Source organism: Parasteatoda tepidariorum, chromosome 1 (assembly GCF_982258835.1).
Source record: "Parasteatoda tepidariorum strain Cologne lab strain chromosome 1, Ptep-v5.0, whole genome shotgun sequence".
Lineage (NCBI taxonomy): Eukaryota > Metazoa > Arthropoda > Arachnida > Araneae > Theridiidae > Parasteatoda > Parasteatoda tepidariorum.
Window position 1 is genome coordinate 17567063 of NC_141755.1, and position 22677 is coordinate 17589739.

Below are 22677 nucleotides of genomic sequence, written 5' to 3' on the forward strand. Positions count from 1 at the left end.
TTTTAGTTAGAGTAACCGCGGATGCACAGTATGAAAATTTTTATTTATATTTCTGTTTCCAAAACTTTTGATGTTCAGTTCTGTTTTAGAACCCTTAATGTTAATTTTTGCATAATTTCCCATATTCTGTGACTTCTTTCAGATGGTTTTATACCAATGGATGCATTACACCTGATGGTGAAGATTTTTTAGTCTTGTCTTTCACTAGAATATATACTAAACTTGAACTGAAAATAATTTTAATTGTTTTTGTCTAGAAAGCAGGGTTCCTGATTTTTTTTTTATTGAAATCAGATTTTTTTGATTGAAATCGGATTTTTAAAAAAAATTTTTTGTCCAACTTGAGTTTAACTAATTGTTTCATTCATGTTTTCATTATAAACCAGGGTTCGTGATTTTTTTTTTTGATTTTTCAAAAAAAAAAATAATAAATCAAATAAATCAGATTTTTTTTTATTTAAATCGGATTTTTTTTATTTAAATCAAATTTCTTTTATTTAAATCAATTTTTTCTTATTTTTATTCAAATACACTGCAAAAACTTTGATTTTGTTAAAAAAACTTTATAAATGTTTAATCAAAATTAAATATTAAAACTATATTATAAAAATATTTTAGAAGCTCTAACTACCTAAAACAATTTTTCATTATAATACATAGCCTTGACTGCATAGCAACTATTTTGAAACAAATCAGGGATGAGAGTAGTCAGAAAGTAAAAAAGAGGAAATCCAAGAATATATATATATATATATATATATATATATATATATATATATATATATATATATATATATATATATATATAAACCACACTTTTTTTGTCTAATTTTTGTTTAAACTTGTAATCCATGTGATTATAAATCCCGATATGAGGCTTTTAAATCACGTGCATATAAAACTCTACATCGAATTTAAAAAATGCGATAATACAAATCATGATGCGTAATTTTTAGATCAAGTTGCACAATTTTAAAATCGCGCGATATTACAACCGCAAAAACGAATCACGACATTGGATTTCAAGCTCGGGTAGCTACATAGGGTTTTAAAAGCTCGTAAATACAAATCGCGAAATTGGTCTCTTGAATATCGTAAATAAGAATCGCAATGTTCAATATTTAAATGGCCTGAATAAGAATCGCAACGTTCAACTTTTAAATCAGGTAAATACGAAAATCGATGTTTGATAATAAAATCGATATTTTAAAAATGCAAAAATACAAAACACGATATTAGATTTTTAAATCTCGTAAATACGAGTCATAATGTACGATATTTAAAAAGCGTAAATAAGAATTGCAATGCGCAACTTTTAAATCAGGTAAATACGAAAATCGATGATTGATATTAAAATCGCGTGAATAAAAATCGAGATATTTGCAGAGTCGGGACTTGGGATTTCTAAAAGGATTGTTTGAATTGTTTTTTGTTTACACAATAAATAAAAATTTACAAGATTAATTGAATGAGCAAATAAATATTTTCACCACAAATCCACCCCTATTTTTTTTCGCTTTTTTTGTTTCCAGAATACAAGAAGCAGCGACGTCTAAATTACGAAAATACGAGCTATCCGGCCGACGGATAAAAAATACGAAAAATCTTATTTTCTGTGCGTGAAATCGGAGAAAATAGCTAATATAAGTAAACATGCGGAAGGATTAGCAGCTAGGACGTAGTTTGAATTTTCTGTTTTTCTTTGAAAATCGTAAATAAATAAAATAATTTGACTTCAACAACTGAATTTTTTTTAAAAAACAGGATATTTATAAATAAATAAATAAAAAAAACGAAACTTTTAGAGAATCTGAGTTTTTGATAAAAAGGCTGAAATTCGAGAGAAAATACCGAAAAAAATCTCATCCCTGTATAAAGGTCAACCAGTTTTATGCCAAGGAAATGATTTTTAGAGAAACTTCAGAGGGAGGAATGAGGACTTCAATAATTTCGCTCCGTGGAAAATTAAATTCCTCATAAAATATTTTAACATGTGCAAAAAAAATTTCGGCGGAAATTAGCGGGAAAAATGGAAAAATCAGAGAAAAAGCGGAAATCCGCGAATCCGCGGAAGAATCTCATCCCTGAACAAATGCATGATTGAAATTTAAAGACTAGATGAAATAGAAAATTTAAAGAATACTTTAAATATTAAAACAAAGTTTCAATTACCAAATCATAATTTTAATTTAAAATGGTGATTTCTTTTCTTTTTTTCTCCTGATTTTTAAAATGACAAAATAAATGTTACAGATTGTATTTATAAATGTAGTCATTCATCAATAAATAAATATTTAATCTATATATTTTTATACATATTAAAATATTCATTTTTAATCCTATATCAAAATCGATATGTTAAGCTAAATAAAATTTTTACAAAAATCTCTGTACTCATGGAAATTTTTTTTCACAAAATTTCTTTATCGAAAATCTGATAATGTCAAAGATACTATAAACATATGTGAAAAAAGTACTTAAATGTTTACTTTAATCTGTACTTTCAATCTCAAGAATCAAAAGATTCTTAAAAATGTAATTTCAAAAGTGTTGGAATTTAACACATACCAAGAAAGAAAGTAATTTCATTAGCTAAAATTAATTAATACAACAATACATTTTAAATTTACAAGTTGTGTTGTGCTTTGCATTCATGTACTGACAGTGTAATTGTTCATCATAAAACATAATTTTTTGCTGTTTTAGAATTTACAATTTTTAGATAATTTTCAAAATAATATTTTGTTAGTTTCTGCTTTCTTTGTTATTCTACAAGAAAATAAAAAATAAAAAATTTAATTTTGAAATTTTTTTTACCTACAACTTAAAATAATTTAAATATTTCAAAATATAAACTGTGTTTTATTTCTACATCATAAATAATTATATAAATATATATTCACACAGGTATTTAATTTAGTCTGATGTTTATTTTTGATGTAAATATGAAAAGCCGCATAACGTAATATAACCATATAGGTATATTAGTTTTATAACATTGAGTCAGCAACTGCTAGTAAACGGAGCCCTTCTTTACCATAATAAAAACCTGACCTTTTCCTTAAATAAAAACTTTACATTATTCTTCATTAAAAATATTTAAATTTACATTAAAAATAGTATAATTTTTCACTTCAGACATATTCAGATAAATGAAATATAAATATTTGGAAGAACATCCAGTAGAAGAGCCAAATATTCATTACAAGCAATAAAAATAGAGTTAAATACTTTCAACTTACCACTTTCCATGAAATTTGAGAATTGTGAAGAATTAAATTTCTCTGAATTAATTTCAGTCTCACAATAAACTAAACTTTTTCCAGAAGAACCATAAGTGACTTTTTTTCGCTGACTAGATTTTTCCTTAGGGAGATCTTGACTTAGAATAGTTTGTGTTGCATCTGGAGTTAATGAGCATTTAGAATAAGAGTCACTACTAGCATTTGAAACTTCATTTAAAGCTATAGATTTATCTACAGTCTCAGTATTTTTAAAATCACACTTATCAACATAATCTTCATTAATGATTTTCTTAGGGCAAGGCAAACTTTCTGAAGGTGTCATTCGAAGGACTTCATCGATGCCAAATCCGAATGTAAAATTACAGGAATTAGTTTCTGGAGGCATGTTATCCATGATAACCGGAGGAATGTCAGCACTTTTTGTTTTCCGTCGAACACTAGATGGCTGTTTCAAACAAGAACATTCACTTTGTGGCAAAAGGCAATTACTACAGACATGGCCTGTGTCAGTTTTTTTAACATGTGAACTAGCGGTGTCTGAACCCTGTGGCTCGGTTTGAGTGTTTATTTCTCTAGTTGATTTAACATGAGTTTGTATTGTACTTTCAGGCCCGCTTCGCTTGTCCTCCCCAGCTGCGCAAGATAATTCCTTGTTAAGTGACTTGGAAGATTCATGGGATTCTGAAACTTTACGACTTGTATGAGGAACGGTAGTTGAATCTATCTTTTCCATATCACCACCTTGCTGCTTGTTTTGTCCACTATAAGAAATCATGCATGGTACAGGTGAATTGAGCTTTGTGATAGGCATTCTAGCTATATCTGCATACGACGCCTGAGGTGTGGATGACGATGACGATGGAGTCGTATGAGGAAGAGTCCCTGTCTGAGTCGGAAGGTTCGAACTAACAACGGGAAGAGAGTGAACACTATCTGCATCAGAATTATCGTTAGAGGTATGCTCAGAATGGGGCACGCTACTCGTAGACTTGCGACGCGAATCCTGCTTCCCGCATTTACTATCCGCAAGAGGTATCATCATTCCATTTTTATGTTGTATCTGACCATTCCTCCACCTATAACTATCAGACCGTTTACTTTGTTTCCGTTTGTGTCTTTTCTTCACTACGTGGAAACCAGACTCTTCATTCGTCTGAGAAGAAACATTAGCAGTAGAGTAGAAGTCAGCAGCAAAACTTGAAACTTCTGGAAAGGTGTAATTCAAATTTTGAGTACATATTTCTTCAGTACTGCTAGCGTTATTACTTTTTTCATTTAAATAAGATAAACGTTTTTCTACATTACTGTTGATATCTAACTGTTTAGCAACAGTGGCATCTTTCGGTGGAGATTCCATTCGAGTATCACCCGCTTCGTATGAATAGGTCAATGGCTTATCTTTTTCAGTGTGTGGGATACTTTCTAAAGAATTACATCGGGTTAATTTCTTCTTTTCAGAATTTATTAAGTTTTTCTGACAATTTTTAAAATCTTTGATTGATTTTTTCTTGTCATGATCATGAAACATGCTATTTTTGTTTGATAACAATTGATTTTGTGGGCTTTTGACTGTAGATTTTTTATTTTTGTCTGATGAATTTATGTACTCCAATAAAGAATCTATATCTTCTTTACCTCTATAGCCGGCTATGTCTTCAGATCGGACTGAGTTGTCCACAGCATTTTTAGCACGTTTATTTTTTCGATTTTTAGGTTCTGAGATCAAACTAGAATTATTGTAGTCCAGTAGAGTAGTTGACACAAAGGATGCAAGGCTAGACGGTCTAGAAGGTCGAGTAAAAGGATTTCCATTTATGTCTTGAAGTTGCTTCTCATCTGGAAAATAAAAACTTTATGTATCCAAAAAATATAAATTAATACTTTCATTTTTATCAAATTGTTTTGCAGGGAAAATTTAACTTAATTCGTAGATTTACGACAGCATCATTGCGAACTGAGAGAAACAAATGTGATTAATTAAGTTCGGAATACAAGCTTGTCGTTATGATATTGTATAAAGAATATCAGATTTAGAAGGAAAAAAATCGGGAAAAAGAGATGGGTTTAAGGAGGAATCGAACGTGTCAAAAAGTGACAAATCAAATTCAATCCCATGTCATAATAACGTAGTAAAAAACATGTAAAAAGAGTCAAAAAATTATAACAGCTGAAAAATGATGCATTCAAGGATATGAAGTTATAAAAGAAACATCATGAATTGAACGTCAAAAGGGGATAACTCAAATACAAAATTCTCATGTAAAATATTCCAAAATACTGGAATTTAAAAAAACTATCCCAAAGAGGCTGGAAAATGGTAAATAACTTGTGAAAGAACAATTGCCACACGTGAGATTACGATGGAATCGTTATGAGTTAAACACAAGACAAAAAGTGATAACTCAAAATTAGAAATTCATACATTGTAATAACATAGTATTTAAAATGTCACAATTTGGAAAACTATGTGTAAAGAGGAAAAAAATATATAAGTAACTGCCAAATATCTATCACAATGTGAAATTATGATATAACCGTCAAGTATCGAAAGCGTCAAAAAATAACTACTTGAATTCAAAATTCGCACATCTTAAAAACATTGTGTAAAAAATATCGGAAAATGAAAAACCACGGATAAGGGGCTGAAAATTTCCGAAAATAATTTAAGAATAAACATCAGAAAGACATGAAATTACGATGGAATCTTTACGAAAACGTTTAAAAAAAGTAGCTCGAATTCGAAATTTGCGTGTCATAATAAAGTATTAAATATATCGGAATTTGAAAAACCATAGGAAAACGATGAATTACAGATGAAAAAAAGATTGGAAACTTCAGGCCTAAGAAATGTAGGAGAAAACTTCTTTAGTGAAGCGTCCTCACTGATTGTACCATTCAGTAATCGCCTGTTGTTTTAAAACTTAGAGAAATTCTCTGAATCAGTAAAATTGTCTGATAATTCCCATTTTTTCCTATTGCAGGACACCCTGAAATTATGATTTTTTTTTATTCTGCAAAGACAATTTATTTATTTTTTGAATTATATGCTATCTTAATTTTGTCCCCCAAAATTTCCCAAAACAAATAATCTGGTATGTAAATACTTAACAAAAGGATAGAAAGGTTAATGCAAGTAAAAACATTGCGATAGGGCTGCAATAAGTTTTAATTTTGAGTGTATTTTCTTACTGTATTTAAATTACAAAAGATTTAGTAGTATCAGTAATAACTTCAATCAGTAAAAAAATTAATCTTATTTTATTTATAACATATACATAACATACTTCTAGAACTAAATGAATCACCCTCCATAGGCAATGAACTGAAAAAAGACTGTACTTGTACAGGTTTGGGCCATGGAACCATAGGAAACACTTGTCTTTTGAATTGATCAGTTAGACCTTCAGTTTGTTCATCAACGCTTGAAATAAGCTATAAATAAGGATCAAATTTTTAATAATTGAAAGATTTTTTTTACACACTAGATTTTACATTCGTCAAACTAATTTAAAAGATGAAAAATTTTAACGGTAAGTTCGTAAAATCGTGGCAGATATTCCACATTTGTTTTCCCAAATAAAGAGAACACTCAGTCTTTGAATGCTAAATGGTTTTAGAAAGGCTATTGATAAAAATTAAACATACATATTCCACATTTTTTACTCGCATTCATTTTCTGAATTGTAGGCAATATATCAATTTTTAAATAGTACTATATCTACTAGATGGATCTAAACATTTAGCCAATAAAATGTGTAAGATTTAACAATAAAGCTTACTCTAACTTTGAACTTGCAGAGGGCTAATGAAATATCTATATTATCTATAATGCAAATTAAGAATAGAAAAAGAGGTTTTAGAATGTATCATTGGGATAAAATATTATCGTATGATCATTAAATTTACTAGCTATAATTAATAGTTCATTTGACATGAAAAGTGTAAATAAATAAGTATTGCATCAATTTGAAGGAATTTCGATGAGAGAAAGCATTGTATTACAACTTCTTGGAAATGAACCACCGAGTGACCATTCTGAATCTGATACCTTTGGACACTGACTATATTTCAAGCCTAATACAATCATTTTAGTAAAAATTGGCTAAAATCTAGAATCTTGATAGTTACAATATATGTTTGGTTCTCCCTATTCAATGTCTCAGACTTTTACAAGAAAATATCAACATAATTTCAGACCTCATTTTTAGATATACAAAAGATTACATCAGATCATCAGAGATACTTATTTTTCATTCAACAAACAAAATTTTGTTTATAATAAAATAAGTCAAATATTACATTATTTAAAAAATAGAATTTCTTTAATCAAAAGGTAAAATATGTAGAGTTTATACACAAAAAAAGGCTATATTTTGCACATTAGCTACAACAAATTACAGAGCATTAGCTATTGGCCTGTGACCAATTAAAGTTTTAACAGTGATTTAAAAAAAAAAAAAAAAAAAAACATGGCCACTTCTTTTAACATATGACCAATCTTAAAAAATTAAAAATTTTAAACAATAAAAATAATGTAGGAAAATTCTTTTCAGCCATTTTCAAAATATGATAAATATTACAAGATTCATTTATAAATTTCAAAAAAAATTGAGAAACAACCGTCAAATAAAGTAATTTTTAGAATATCATAAAATATTTATTTATAATTCATGTAATTAAGAAAAATGTTCATATAAATAATGAAAGAAAATTCTTTTCAACCATTTTCAAAACATGGTAAATATGACAAGATTCATATTATGGTCACTACAATTCATATATATTAAAAAAATATAAAACATAAAAAAAATATAAAAAATATAAACATTTTTGAGAAAAAAAGTGATGATTGACCATTAACTGACTGACCCTTTAATTACAATTGGTAATATTTAGTTGCATTATGTTACTGTTTAATTTAATCTTGTTAACTGTTCATTTTGCCCTATACATAATGCCAGCATACATCTTACTTGTATTTTAAGATTAAAAATATAATTTATATTGAAGCTTAATTTAAAAATAAAAATACCTACTAAATAGTATCATTATACAGCAAGTATGTTTACAATAACACAAAATATAAAACACGCAATTGTTAAAGAAAATAAATTTTGAACCAATTGAAAATTCCAATTTTAATAACTCTAAGAAACTTTCACCATGTTGTAGTGGAATTTTTATAAGAAATGAAATAATTATTACCGGCCATTCATTTAATTAAAGATTGGTTATTTTCAAGTGAATTTTTTTCAGCTTTTCACAACAAAATTGCTGAATTACTCTTTTTCAATTTCTTTTAAAAGTAAAAGCTTTTATCAATTTCAGTTTTTTCTGAGTCTGATCCAAATTCAGTAAGAAGGAATGAAGCCCTATGAATGAACAAAGAAAACTAATTGCCAGTTTTATCCTCCTAGAGAAAATTTAATGAAACTTAAATGATTTTACACTACTTTCTGGTATGTTAGAGAAATAAATTCCAACTATTTAACTTTATTTTCCTATTTATTTTTGAACACTAAACAAAATAGCATCATCCAACAAATTAATAAAATTAAAATAAAATAACAAAAAATTGGAGAATTCAAATGCGTCCAACTAACCGAAAAGAACTATTTTCCTTCAGAAACTGAAAAAAATTTTTAATTAGATTTTTAAATATAAATAAACGTTAAATAGCTAAATAAATAAGAAAATATTCGACTAAATATGAATAATAAAATTTCAATATTCTGATCGAATAGAAATGGTAGGGTGAAAATTGTTATAATTATCTAATATTTCGAATTATTCCTAGCTACGTACTCAAAGGAAAGAAAAAATACATTGCCATAAGTGAGCATTTTAAATTCCCTAACTTTTAAGCATCCTTCTTTAAATTTTAAATGAAATTTACTCTTTCTAATTTAATGGCATAGGTATTTAGAAAAATATTAATACTGATTAAAATCACATTAAAAAATAAATTTTTAGATGGATAACAAAATAATTTTTAGGAATTGCTGGTGTCCATACGGATGTGTCACAACTACTAAACTAAACTCAGTAGTGCGACAGCCCATAAAGGGCCAAGGCCTACTGTGCCACAGCCTTGCAGATGTTCCGGTTAGATGGTCAGCCGAACGCGAAACCCCCAGTGTTTAGTTCCCAAGCATGCTTGGTACTCATTTTTCGACCCACTGAAGGGATGAAAGGCTGAGTCAACCTTGCCCGGTCCGAGGAGAGAACCCAGGACCCGTGGCGCGGGCTGCCACTCAGCCACCGGCCGTCTGTGTCACGAATATTCCAGTGTTTTCACTACACCGCGAGAACGTGAGAATCTCGCATAATTTTTTCATTTTTCGCATTAAATAATTATTACCGCGAGAAATTCGAGCATTCTATAAATTAATTTCAGAATTCACTAATCTCCCGCATTTAGGAAAAAGCTTCGAATTACGCCATTTAGAATAAAATCCGTTTCACTTTTCATACTGGATCTTTCATTATTTTCAACATCTGCCCCATTATCTAGCTTCCCTATTTACCAGTATTGTTCAGAACCTTTTCGAGCAACAGAACACAACCATGGAACCCCTTTCAGAACACATTTCTCTGCAACCACGCGTTTACCGTAGATAAGGTTTCTTCATGTAAGACGTTCAAATTTTTTATGCACTTATGCAAGATGGACAAATACCTTGTAAAGGCGAAATCTTCTATGATGATGCATCAAAAATATTCAATGCTTTAAAAAGTAGAAGACGTTAAAAATGTATTATAATTAAAGAAATGATTTTTTTTTCAAGAGTTTTTGTGTTTTTTTTTAGAAATCTCACCCTGTGTTTAAGAAAGGGTGAGAAATTCTCACCCATTTTTTTTTCTATGATGAAAACACTGTATTCATATGAAAAATTTGACTTTCCTGTAAGCAGGAATTCTACAGAGGCACCATTTAAAGATATTTGTTTAATGGTATCAAATCTCGTAAAGACTTATAACTATTTATAAAAGAGACATTATGTCTGCCAAAGATAAATTTTTCATACACTTCTACTTCTCTGTTTTACTTTGACACTAATGTTAACAATAGCTAGAGGAATTTTAAAACAAAAGTTATGCTTCCTAAATTTATTACTGAAATAAAATAGGAATTCCAGTAACAATTTTACTTTTTTTATAGTTCCTTAATCATTCTGGCAACTAGAGAGGGATATTTCCATGTCAATATCTGTGCAAAATACAATGGCCAAGGTGGCAAAAAGATTTTAAACTTTCAAGAATTTTAAAAAATGTGCTGAAGTTGTCCCAGGAATGGCTACAAATTATACACTTTTGAGATTGTCTTATAAGATTTTTTTTTCACAGTTTCTTGCAGATCACTACCCAGAAGTAGCTGAAACTTGTTAATTTAGGCATAGAAATCCTCCCAACTATAGGAATATTCTAATGAATGGACACAACTTCAGGGCTGAAAATCTATCTTTCAAGTTAACATTCTAATGGCAATCGGACACAAATTTTTCAAGTTTCAAACAATAGGACAGTCTTCAGGTAAGAAATACAATCTCAAATTCATAAACTCAAGTTCGTAAAAAAATTCATATAAATAAAAATACTTAATATATTGGGTGAGAGCGAAAGTTTTACCAGTTTTTTGTATATGCAAATTTGCAATGAAATTGACGTCATATATGACATTGTAATGAAGGAACTTGTCGGTCAATCAAACTCGTGTGAATGCCTCACATATAAATGCATAGTTTCTCACAAAATTAATCATCTAAAAAACAATCTCAGAAAGGTGTAATTTGAAAAGCAGGGAGTATATAAGACATTGTTTGTATAAAAGTTAGATAAAAAGAGTACAGCAGCTGCAGCATGTCGCAATGTAAGTAAATTTAAGGAAGGAGACAGAAGCTGACAAGATCAGGCTAGGAGAGGACGGTCATCACATGTAGAAGACTATACTGACCAAGCCAAAAAGAACAACCTGAACCCAACCAGGCAAAAATTAGTGGAGACCAACGCACACCAGACAATGGTATAGAGACGTCTGATTAAGTTGGATTTTATGAGAAAGTTGGATCATAACATAACCTGACAGCTAATCAAGGGGGTGACAAAAAAGCCACTTGCTTACTTGCATTCCCGGAGCAAAAACGACCTATTCTTGACACGAATTGTGACAGGAGATCAGAAGTGGGTTATGTATCGTAACGTAAGTGTAGTATTACTGTCGTCTTTCTGATCCGTCTGCATCGACTTCGCAAGCTGAACTTCATGCCTAGGTGTTATTGAGTCTGTGGTGGGATGTGCAGGGTCTTCAGTTAGACATCCTGCATTCAAATTTGGTAGCAAAGCGGGCAGGTCTCATTAAGCATCTCTATGTTATACTTCATCACAACGCTAAGCCACATGCTGCTGTCATCACTCGCCGAAAGTTACTGGCCTTTGGTTGGAAATCTTTATCTCACCCTCCCTATTCTCCTGAATTGGCACCAGCTGATTGATTATTTTATGCATTGAACAATTCCTTCAGTCAGAAAATCTTCGATCTTAATCCTGTGAAAACAGCCATCGAAGACTTTTTGGACTAGAAAGTGCTGACATTTTATTGCAGTGGGATTCATCTCCTACCAGAAAGATGGCAAGAGGTCATGAATAGCAATGGGGATTATGCACAATAGGTAATGTTCATTTTGCATTTATTTGCTCTTCATGAGTAATAAAAACGGGTAGAACTTTTGCACTCACCCAATAATAAAAAACATCATTTTATCAACTGTAGTGCACATCTAAAAAATGCCACAATAAAAAAAATTTTATAAATAAAAGCAAAAAATATACCTTATTTGACAAAAAAAATTTAAATGCTTATTTGTCTGAACTAAACAAAAGGTTAGGGTCCACTCTAAATGATACTTGATGAAATCCTGCATAAAGTCATTATGGTACTTAATAACCATAAAAAATTATTATAATCAATTGAAGGGATATTTCAATATTGGTACCTGTTCGTAACAACTACAAACGCCAAAAAGACTTTCAACTTTCACAAATTTTTAAAAAATCATGCAGAGGTTTGCTTGGGAATAACTAAAAGTTTTATCTTTGAAGTGTCTGTTATATTTAGTTTCTGGTATACCACTGCTTGATTATTTTGATGCAGGTACCTGTACTGAAATATTCCCCCTATTATATTTCTAAGTTAGATTATTTAAATCAATGTTTTTAAAAAAAAAAAAAAATGGACCTGGTTTCAACCATTGGCATACTCTTAGAAATACAAGAAAAATTATTAAAACTGTACAAACCTTTAGTGGAAATGCGACAGTTGCATCTACATCATTAGTATAATCAACATAAAATTTACTGTTGCTCTGCTGAGGACCATTTTTTGTTTTTAACTCTTTATTACTAGACAATGCTTTGTCATTTTTAGTATCTTTATCTGATTTGATTTCTTCCATTTCAATCTCCACAGGACAGTCTATTGCACTTTTCTCACTACTTGAATTCTTTCTACTGGATGGTAATGAAATGGCAGTTTCATTGACTAACAACTGATAAGGCAAACTTTCACAATTACTTGAATGAGGTCCTTTGCTATTAACATCATCTATTTCTAATGTAATCAAAGATTCAGAACTTGGAGGCACTTTGGATGGGCCTCTATTTGTTTTGTTCAGTTCACTCTTGGAACTATTAGATTGCTTGGATTTTTTTGAAGGTTTTGAGGTGAAAGAGTCTGAAATAAGTGCAATAGCTTCTTCAGATGACAGAGAGAGCGTCCTTTGAGATTTGTGAGATTTTTGTTTTGATTTAACGGAATCAGAACTTAAGTCTTTTAGTGACTGAGAACGATTAGGATTTTTTTCTAATGCGTTTAAATTTAAACTAGGTTTAGAATTACTTTTATTATGCTTTTGTTTTCTAGTTCTTTGGGAAGTAGGACAGGTATAATTGCTTTCATAAGAAATGTCTGGAAGGTCACAATTGTCAGTGTTAGATTTGGGTACAAATCTCGAAGAGCTGTTGGCAACATATGTCACATTGCTGCTGGTTTCTGGAATTGCTGACACTTCTTTCCTCAACTGTTTCAACAGTACACTTTCTGGTTGAGATGGCTGATTAAAAGTAGTAGCTTCTTTCAGCAAATGAAGAAATTCTGCATCAGTTAATGTTTTCAAATCCCCTGTTCTTGAACCTTCAGTTAACTGAAAAGAAATACCATAATTAGAATTATCAAAAAATGACCTTAACAAAATATTAGAATATTTGAAATATGCTAAAATCTAAGCAAAAATATTAAACTACATAAAAAAAAAACATTTAATAATTTAAAATCTTTATATAAAAATATCTAAAACATAATTAAACTTTTTTGCCAATAACAATTCCCATGTGAGCCTTAAGAGTTCATTACCTTACACAACCAGAATGTTATAGGTTTTAAAATGAAAATCAAACCTTACGAGTGCATAAGAACAATAGAGTTTAAAAATTAAATTAATAATCCCAAGAAACTGAAGCAGAAAGAAATGCTTGATGATTTAAAAACTTTATTTACTTATGAAGATGGTAATAAAAGTTGATATGTTTCGAGTGCTCAAAAATAGGCACCTATTCTTAAGACTTACCAGACCTGCATGAGGAAACAAAAGTGATTTAAAACAGAAAACTTAAACTTGCTGACAAAAAAAATAGAAAATAAAAGAATTTTAAGAAAATAAAATTATATTTTCGTTAGTAACTTCATTCAGTCGGGCCTGGTGAGTCTTGAGAATAGGCATCTATTTTCGAGCACTCGAGACATGTAAACTTTTATTACCATCTCCAATATTTGAAAGTAAATGAAGTTTTTAAATTATCAGGTAATACAGTTTATAGTTTTCATGTGATAATCCTTTATATGTATATTTCAAATAAGTCCATAAGACTAACTAAACCAATAAAATCTTAAATAATTAATTTCGTAATTTTCAACAACTTAGGAGACATTCCTGGATCTATTTTGACTCCGTGTGTCAGAAATCATCCACTGATATGAAAACAAAAAAAAAAACCCTTTGTTGAAATCGCTCTACTTTTTGAAGACACTATTCAATAGATCAGATTCTCCCAAACTTTTTAGTTCAAAGGATCACCAATTTCGCAAAAAAAAAACTGAGGAGAACTAATTACTAAACATATACAAGTAAACAATGTTATGATAAATAGACATTAATTATACTATTGGGTTGTTCGGAAAGTAATTTCGTTTTTTGGGGGGTAAACAAAAGAAAATTTTTGTACAATGAATAAATATTTTATTAAATTATATATTGGCCATTCTGATCCAACACCTTTTGCCATCTTTCTGGTAGTAGCATGATTCCACGCTCATAAAATTTTTGGTCTTCGCTGGCAAAATACTGATCCAGGTGATTTTTGACCTCTTCATTTGAAGTAAGGGTTTTACAGTCCAAAAAATTTTGCAGTGACTGGCACAAATAATAATCCGACTGTGCCAGATCTGGAGAATATGGTGGGTGTGGTAGAATATCCCATTCAAGCTGTAAAAGCTTTTGGCGAGTGACCAAACTTGTATGAGGTCTCGCATTATCTTGATGGAACACTATACCTTTTCTGTTGATTAATTCTGGCCTTTTCTGTTGAAATGCCTCATTCAGTTTGTCCAGCTGCAACAGTAGACTTCCGAATTAATTGTTGTGTTATCCGGTAAAAGCTAAAAAAAAAAACTATTCCTTTAAAATCCCACCAAACAGACAGCATCACCTTTTTTTGATGGATATTGGCTTTTGAAACACTTTGAGCCGGTTCATCTTTTTTGCTCCATGATCTCTTGCATTTAACATTGTTATAAACAACCCATTTTTCGGCCCCAGTAATGATGCGCTTCAAAAATGGATAATTTTCGTGACGTTTGAGAAGCGAATCACAGACGCCAATGCGACGACACAAATTTTTCTCCTGGAGAACATGGGGAACCCATATATCGAGCTTCGAGGTTAAACCCAGGCCTTTCAAGTGGCCATAAACAGTTGAATTTGATAAGTTTAACCTCTCACCAATCTCGTGTGTTGTTATTCGCCGATTTGCATCAACTAATGCCTTTATCATGTCTTTATAAGCTTCAACCGGCCTTCCATAACGTGGTGCATCTTCGACATCAAAATTGCTAAATCGGAATTTTGCAAACCAATTCTGGCACTGGCCTACTGTCAACACATCTTCATCATACACATCGGTGAATTTCTTTCTGGCATGAACAGCATTTTTACCTTTTCTATAGTAAAAAAGTAAATTATGACGAAAATGCTGCTTGTTGCTCTCCATATTTAAAAGGGCACCAACCAAAAACTACTGCATAGAATTATTTGAACTTCTTCACACACAAGCCTTGCTATGTCAGCTCTCAAAACATATAATGATAATGCGGCTTAAGTGTGAAATTAGGATTGAAAAAAATACAATTAAATCCTCAATCGGAAAAACGAAATTACTTTCCGAACAACCCAATACATATGTATGACCACATGTCAGTAAATAGTAAATTATGCTGTACAAAACGAGTTAAATATTTTTTTTTTATAAAATAAATTACTTTATTGTATACACTTAGCTATCTACTGTAATAAGACTTAGAAACCTTAGTCAAAGTTAAAAAGCCTTAAAAAAGAATTTTTACACTGGTTATCCCTCAGGAAATGGTAAATATCTGAATTGAAACTACATAATTTTAGCCTAAAGCGTCCACTGTCCAGTACCACTCAGCCTGCGGCCCAAGAGTTGGGGACCACAGCAATAGATACTAAAAAAATTACTCAATAGGCCTTGAAGCATTTTATCTATAGAAGACCAGAAAATACACCAGGTATAAAAATCATTTTGCACATATTTACACAATTGGCACATATTTTGAGATGCAGAGATGTATTTTAAAGACAAAAAGTTTAAATTTGTATAAAGTTAAAAACTTCTACTTGTTATCGTTAAATCACTTCACTCATATTTCTAAATACTATTCTTATTTCCTTCTACTTTATTATAAACCTAGATGATATAAAAGTGGTTGGACTATTTTAATGTAACTTAATGTTTATGCAATATTACACCAGATACCACGCATAATTGACATGAATATGAGAATGCTGTTTGCAGAAACTTTATCACCATGAAAGAAAAAAAAAAATTTTTTTTTTTAAAAATTCATAATTCTCATATTCTATCCTACTGTTAATTTTGGAGAATTAGGATACATCAGAAAATTTCGTAAGACAAACTGCTAAATTTAAAGAAATATATACCAATATGTGTAACAGGGTGCGTAGCCAAATTATTCAACAAAAATAAGCACTTTTCAAGCACTCAAAAAATATTTTCAAGCACTTTAAAAAAATATAACTAGGCAGGGTTGGAAAGTTTTCGACAATTGACAGTCTTATCTTGTTTTAACAGTCATGTCAAAAATAATTGCATTGTTTATGACAATTGTCAAAAATTGTGAAATTTTGAATCATGTAAAACGAATGGCATTTTCATACGCTACGGACTGACAATACGCAGATGTAGATTGGGGTTGAATTAATTGTGAAAACGTTGAATAGAACAATGTGAACTGTGTCTTCTTGCATAATTCGTAACTAAAATCCACATGGTATGGGAAAAATCACATTTTGAAAAAGGAAAAATTAAGCACTTTTTAAAATAATCCAAGGAAAAAAACGCCTTTAAGGGCTTTTAAAAAACAAAAATCGAAAACAAGCACCTTTAAGCACTTTTTAAAAACGCTACGCAGCCTGGAGTTTTATAAAATTAAAGCAGTTCAAAAAAAAAATTAGCGATTTTCAAACAATTTCATCAGAATGGAAAGGATTGAAACTATACATAAAAAACAAGGTTAATAAATTTCTTGTAGATTTTTTTTAAAATTAAAATTACCTGTTTGCAGAAAGTTTAATTTATCTAAGTCTGTATTACAATAACATGCTTTAAATTTATCATTAACAAAAATTTATAAGAAAAAGTCATTTTTGTAAATTTTTTATTTTACTTTTACACATAAAAGCATTTATTATTGGCAATTTTGTCCAATTCAGGTTTAACTGTTTCATTCATGTTTTCATTATAAACTAGTTCAAATAGTGTTAGGGGCATAAAATATTTGTGATTTATCACATCATGAAGAAATTGCTAGTGTGCAAAAAACCAATTAAAGAAATATTTTTAATTGCATTTTTTTATTTTCAATATATTATTTTAAAGAGTTAAAAATCAAATATGCAATTGGAAAATTGAATAAAAATATAAAAAGTTTAAAAATATGAAGAAAAAAATATTGAATAATACTGCATTGAGCAGAACAAAAAAAAATTTTAAAAAGCAGTTAAAAACCAGTCAAAATGACTTCCTTTAGGCAACCTAGAGATAAAAAATCGCCAGAAATTATTTTCTATTTACATAATATTCAATTAATTTTATAAATAAGTATAAATTCATCAATTATTTATTTACAATAAAAATTATAATTTAATATTAATAAGAAAACGCACACGATGTTTGTAAAAGTTGAAATATTTTCTTAGCATACTACATTTGGAATTTAAACTTAGGGAAACTTAGACTGTCTCGAACAGTCTTTCTCCCCCCTCCCCCCCGGAAGGGTTTATTTGATTAACAAAACAATAATGAAACAATGATAAACAAATTTGCGAAGGGTCCGATTAAAAGATAAATTATTTTGTGAAGGGTTCGTTTTTATGAAAAGATATTTTGTGAAGGGTCCGTTAACAGACCCAAATTTCTTCTAAACAGACCCCTGATGAGTAAAAATTACTTAAAGAAACACACACATGAAATAATAGTATAAGAGGATAATTTAGTAATTGAGAATCAAATTCAGTCATTACATATTTTGATAAATTTTAACGGTGATAAGTGAGTGCCTTTTTCTATGAGGAAGCAATCTGTCTTTTTTAATTCCAAGTGAGAACTCTGAATTCTTATTAAATAATTAGATCAAACTCATACATATTTTTAGAGAACATTTATAAATTACAAAGATTCCAGCTTTGTTCCACATGAATTAAAAATTCTCATAAAACATGAGAAAATTTTAATAAAATATAAAGTAGTAAAAAGGCTTGTATATTCTTCACAATGCTTTTTACTCACAAGGGTCTATCCAGACATTTTGTGAAAGGTCCGTTTTTCGTGAAATTGTGAAAAATTTACTCACATTCTTTCAACCAGGGTCCGCTTTTATGAATTCGTGCAAATAGGGTCCGTTATTGCAAAAAAAAACTTTTTCAAGGAGTTTTTAAATTGTAAAGACATACAAGATTATGCTCAACACTGTAAAATTATAATTAAAAAAATTAAATTTTAAAAAATAAACAACAATTGCTGCTTCCAAATTAGAGATGCAACATACAGATATTTGGTATTTAGCCTATACTGCTGAACGCAGAATATTAATTTCGGACGAATAATGGAAGAATCGTCTGCCGAAGACAAAACTTAATTCGTTTACATCCATCTTTCTTGTTTTCTGCCCTGGAAAGGGTTTATTCAAATAACAAAATAATAATGAAGATAAACAAATTTGTGAAGGGTCCGATTAAAAGAAAAATCATTTTGTGAAGGGTCCGTTTTTAAGTTAAAATATTTTGTGAAGGGTCCGTTTTTATGAAAAGATATTTTGTGAAGGGTCCATTAACGGACCCAAATTTCTTCTAAACAGACCCCTGACTCAAATAAAATAACTATATCGTTTTAAATGTTTGTCGAATTGAACCTATTAAAAAGCAATTTTACCATTTTTGAAGTATGAATAATATTTGCAGACTTTAAATACAAAAAACTCAGTTAAAATTAAAAAATCAAACAGTTGGGATAATTTTTGTTATAATTGTCACTTGGAACCACTTACACTTTTTGCAATTTTTAAAAACTATTTCATAAATTTAAAACTGGCTGTTTGACGTAATATAAAATTGTAACATACAGTTGTAACATCCCATTTTTAATTTTTTAAAATTTATCAAATTTAAGAAAATTTCAAAAAATTAGAATAAGTGTTAATGGAACTAAGAATTACTTTAACAAAAATAATTAGAACTGGCTGATATTTTTCAACTGAAATATTAAAGTCAGCAAACATGGTGTTCATTAATGTAGGCATTGCCCTAAAATGAGATATCCACAATACTATATTTCACATTCAGATGTATACAAAAGAAAAAAATTTAGTTAATTAAAAATAAAAAACTGTTCATAAAATAGAAACAATCTGAAGAAGTCTCTTTCACAAAAAATTCAATGTTTTTTACTTTTTTAATTGATAACAATTTTATTTATATCTGAAAATAAAGCTATTTCATTGAGCAATCAGAAACTAAATGAAAATATGAAATTTAACTAAGCAATTCAAAACTTTAATCTCCTTCAACCAAAAATTTATTGTAAGGACTTGAAATAACTCATTCAGCAGTGCTTTTTAATATGTTAAACAAAAATAGAAACCCTTGACCCCAGCTTTATAATCAAAATTTGATAAAATTGTGTTACACAAAAATGTTAATGTAAACCCTTTTCTTATATTATACAACCTTACATTGTGCACAGTGAAAACTACATTTTTTTGTGTAAAGAAAAAATATTTAAAGAACATATTATATGTACCATAAAAATAGATTATAATCCAAAATTGATTATAGATTGCCTTCTTACAATTTTAAATTCATTCAGAAATAAACTAAATACACAAATAAATCTTAAAACTACTTTCAAAATGAAAATTTTAAAAAATAAACTTTAAAACAATAATTGGAAAAAAATTCAACAAATTGAAAACAATAACAAACTAGTCAGATAAACATTTGAAAAATTTGATAGTGTTTGAATTTTGTAAAGTTTGCCACAAAATTATTTTTAGAAAACTAATCCTTACAAATACATTTATTGACCTAAAAAGTTTTTGTGTTTAGTTTCAGGTAAAAGGAAAGTTACTCGTTACGCAATTGATTCGAGATTTAAATTAAAAATGAACGAATGTAAGAAAATACATTATAAAAAATAATAAATGGAATACAGTAAATAATGCATCCCTTAATTAATACCAACAATCTCAATTTAAATTAAGAGTAGGGAGAAGAAAGTTTATTAAGGGTAATTGATTAGCAGATTAATAAAAACGTATGTGTAATCGCCTATAGTAGTCGAGATTTTTACAGGAAATCGTGAAATGATAAAAATATTTAAATATCAATAAATTTTTAAAGTTTCTCATTACTTTGAACAATTTAATAATACATTTAAGTCTTATAAATATGGTAGGCGTAAATAAATGTGCAATAACTAAAGTATAGCATAAACATACGAGCCCGAAATTTACGTCAAAATATAGTACCACACGTATTTACAATCCACATGGGGTTGTCCACCAAAAACAAATTATACTTCAGTTCTTGGAAACTTCACAACTTAATTGACAATGGGCAACTATAGCAGCAATAAAGTGCAAATGAGTCACAAGACTTAAGAGTTATTACAGAGACATGAATGAAGAATGAGTAATACTGCAGCAACAAATCTCGGGAGTGATTCAGCATAAATATTATATAAAAAAAGGGTTGAAAACTAAATAAATGCATATTATTAAACTTCCAACAATTTTTGTAATTTTACTTTGAAAAGTTCAAAAACTTCTGTGTTGAATTTATGAACATTATAACTATGTTTAGTGGGGTGGATTGAAGAAATTCATTGGCCTAAGCCTATGAAGTAATATTAAACTTAAAAATCTACCTCGATTGAGGATTCGTGGTTCTTGCTATTTAAATCATTATAGCAATTTTTCCGCATTTCATGACTACCAGCATTCTCCACGTATATTTTGAGAGATACAGGTTCATCAAGGGAAGAGGGCTTCTCCTCCCGTTCCGAACATTCTGCCATCTTGAAAAGCACTGTGAACTGATTCTTACAAAGTAAGTGATTGGTTAAGCGGAACTGAATATAGGTTGACAATCAGTGATTGGATACTCAGAAAGGATTGTTTTATTTGTTTACTAAAACAATGAAATCCGTGTAATTAACCCTTTTAGTGATAAAATTTTGATCAAAACTCTTAATTAAATTAACGACAGCTCAAGTCGACAATTCTTAACGTAGAATTTATTTAAGAAAACAGTTTTAATGATCCATGTGACCATAATTCAAATGATCGCAGGTTCGTATCGTGCGACGATTGAAGACGTAATTATTCAGATTACATTACTAAAAAATAGCATATTAAAAAGAAGATGAGTTAATAAGAAATATGAAAAGAAATTTAGAAAATAGTCATATCAAACACGTTCAAAACAGTAGCAGTTGTGAAGGGCTCGAGGTGCGGAGCTGTCAATCCACCTTTCAGACCCAAAATATTCGGTAGAAAATGATGTGGAGTAGGTCTAGTGCAGTACAAATTAATTCAAATAGCTGTGAAATTACAATGATGTTTATTTATGTTATTAATACTTCAGCTTAGCGCAATTAAGTAATGAAATAAACAATTACTTTTAGTTCTGATCAGTGATCTCTAGGTATAACAAAAGATCTCAGACGCTCGATTCAATGGAAGCACTGCATAGGACCTACTAAATTAAGTGGGAAAAGTAGAGCAATATATGAATATATAAGGCTCACCAGTCCCCCTGCGAACTGATAATAAAGACACGGATCCCAGAAGAACACCGAAGTCAAGCATCAGTGACTGCGGTCACTAAGCAGGTGGGTGACCACTTTGATCGGCCTACGTAGGGACCAAGTGTGTGCGGTATGTGTTCTCATCAAATTGTTCTACTGTAAAGTTCTCGACTTCACGCGCAGATCCTTTGGATACCAAAGTGGAGTCATTATGCTTTGTAAACGTCTGAGTGTTTCAAATTTCGACGAATATGCGTTGAAATGCGTTCGAGTTCCAAAGAATGCTGTTCCGCAGTGGACTGATCGCTAAGACACAGCTCCCAGCGATCACCGAAGTTAAGCATCACTGGCTATAGTCAGTGTGCGGGTGGGTGATCGCTTGGATCAGTCTGCGTAGGGAACCGAGGGTGTGTGGTATTGGTCCTCGTTAAACTGTTCTACCGTAAAGTGCTCGACTTCACGTGCAGGTCGTCGGGCTACCGAAGCAGGGGTGCCATTCCCTCTGCAGAGGATCAAAATTGTGATGGCATGTTTTCAGATCATCCTCAGGGATGTTTCCCAGACCATCACCAATAGCCCATTGTGCAGCTCTAGTGCGACGTAAATGAATTACAACAACAACAACAACAAAGATTGTGCTGCCTTTTATAATTGTTGCCGTCTTCCGCACGAAGGACTACAATTGTCCTTCAATTCGTGATTTCTTAATAAGATATTCCTCTTCAGAATGCTTTTTTTATTCTTTTTTCTAAATATG

The 22677-nt window shown here is 30.1% G+C and overlaps 1 protein-coding gene across 1 annotated transcript in view; it reads right to left on the minus strand.

Annotated features, from left to right (window-relative positions):
* The window catches only part of LOC107450381 (uncharacterized), a 33604-nt gene extending 12191 nt beyond the window's left edge, over positions 1-21413 (minus strand). Inside the window, exons 1-4 of the mRNA XM_087159829.1 lie at positions 21039-21413; positions 12542-13444; positions 6530-6677; positions 3243-5081 (exon numbers count right to left, since the gene is read on the minus strand). Coding sequence (XP_087015955.1) covers positions 3243-5081; positions 6530-6677; positions 12542-13444; positions 21039-21188 — 3040 coding nt within the window. The 5' untranslated portion in view covers positions 21189-21413. The remainder of the gene's footprint in view (positions 1-3242; positions 5082-6529; positions 6678-12541; positions 13445-21038) is intronic.
* Between the last annotated feature and the right edge of the window lie 1264 nt (positions 21414-22677).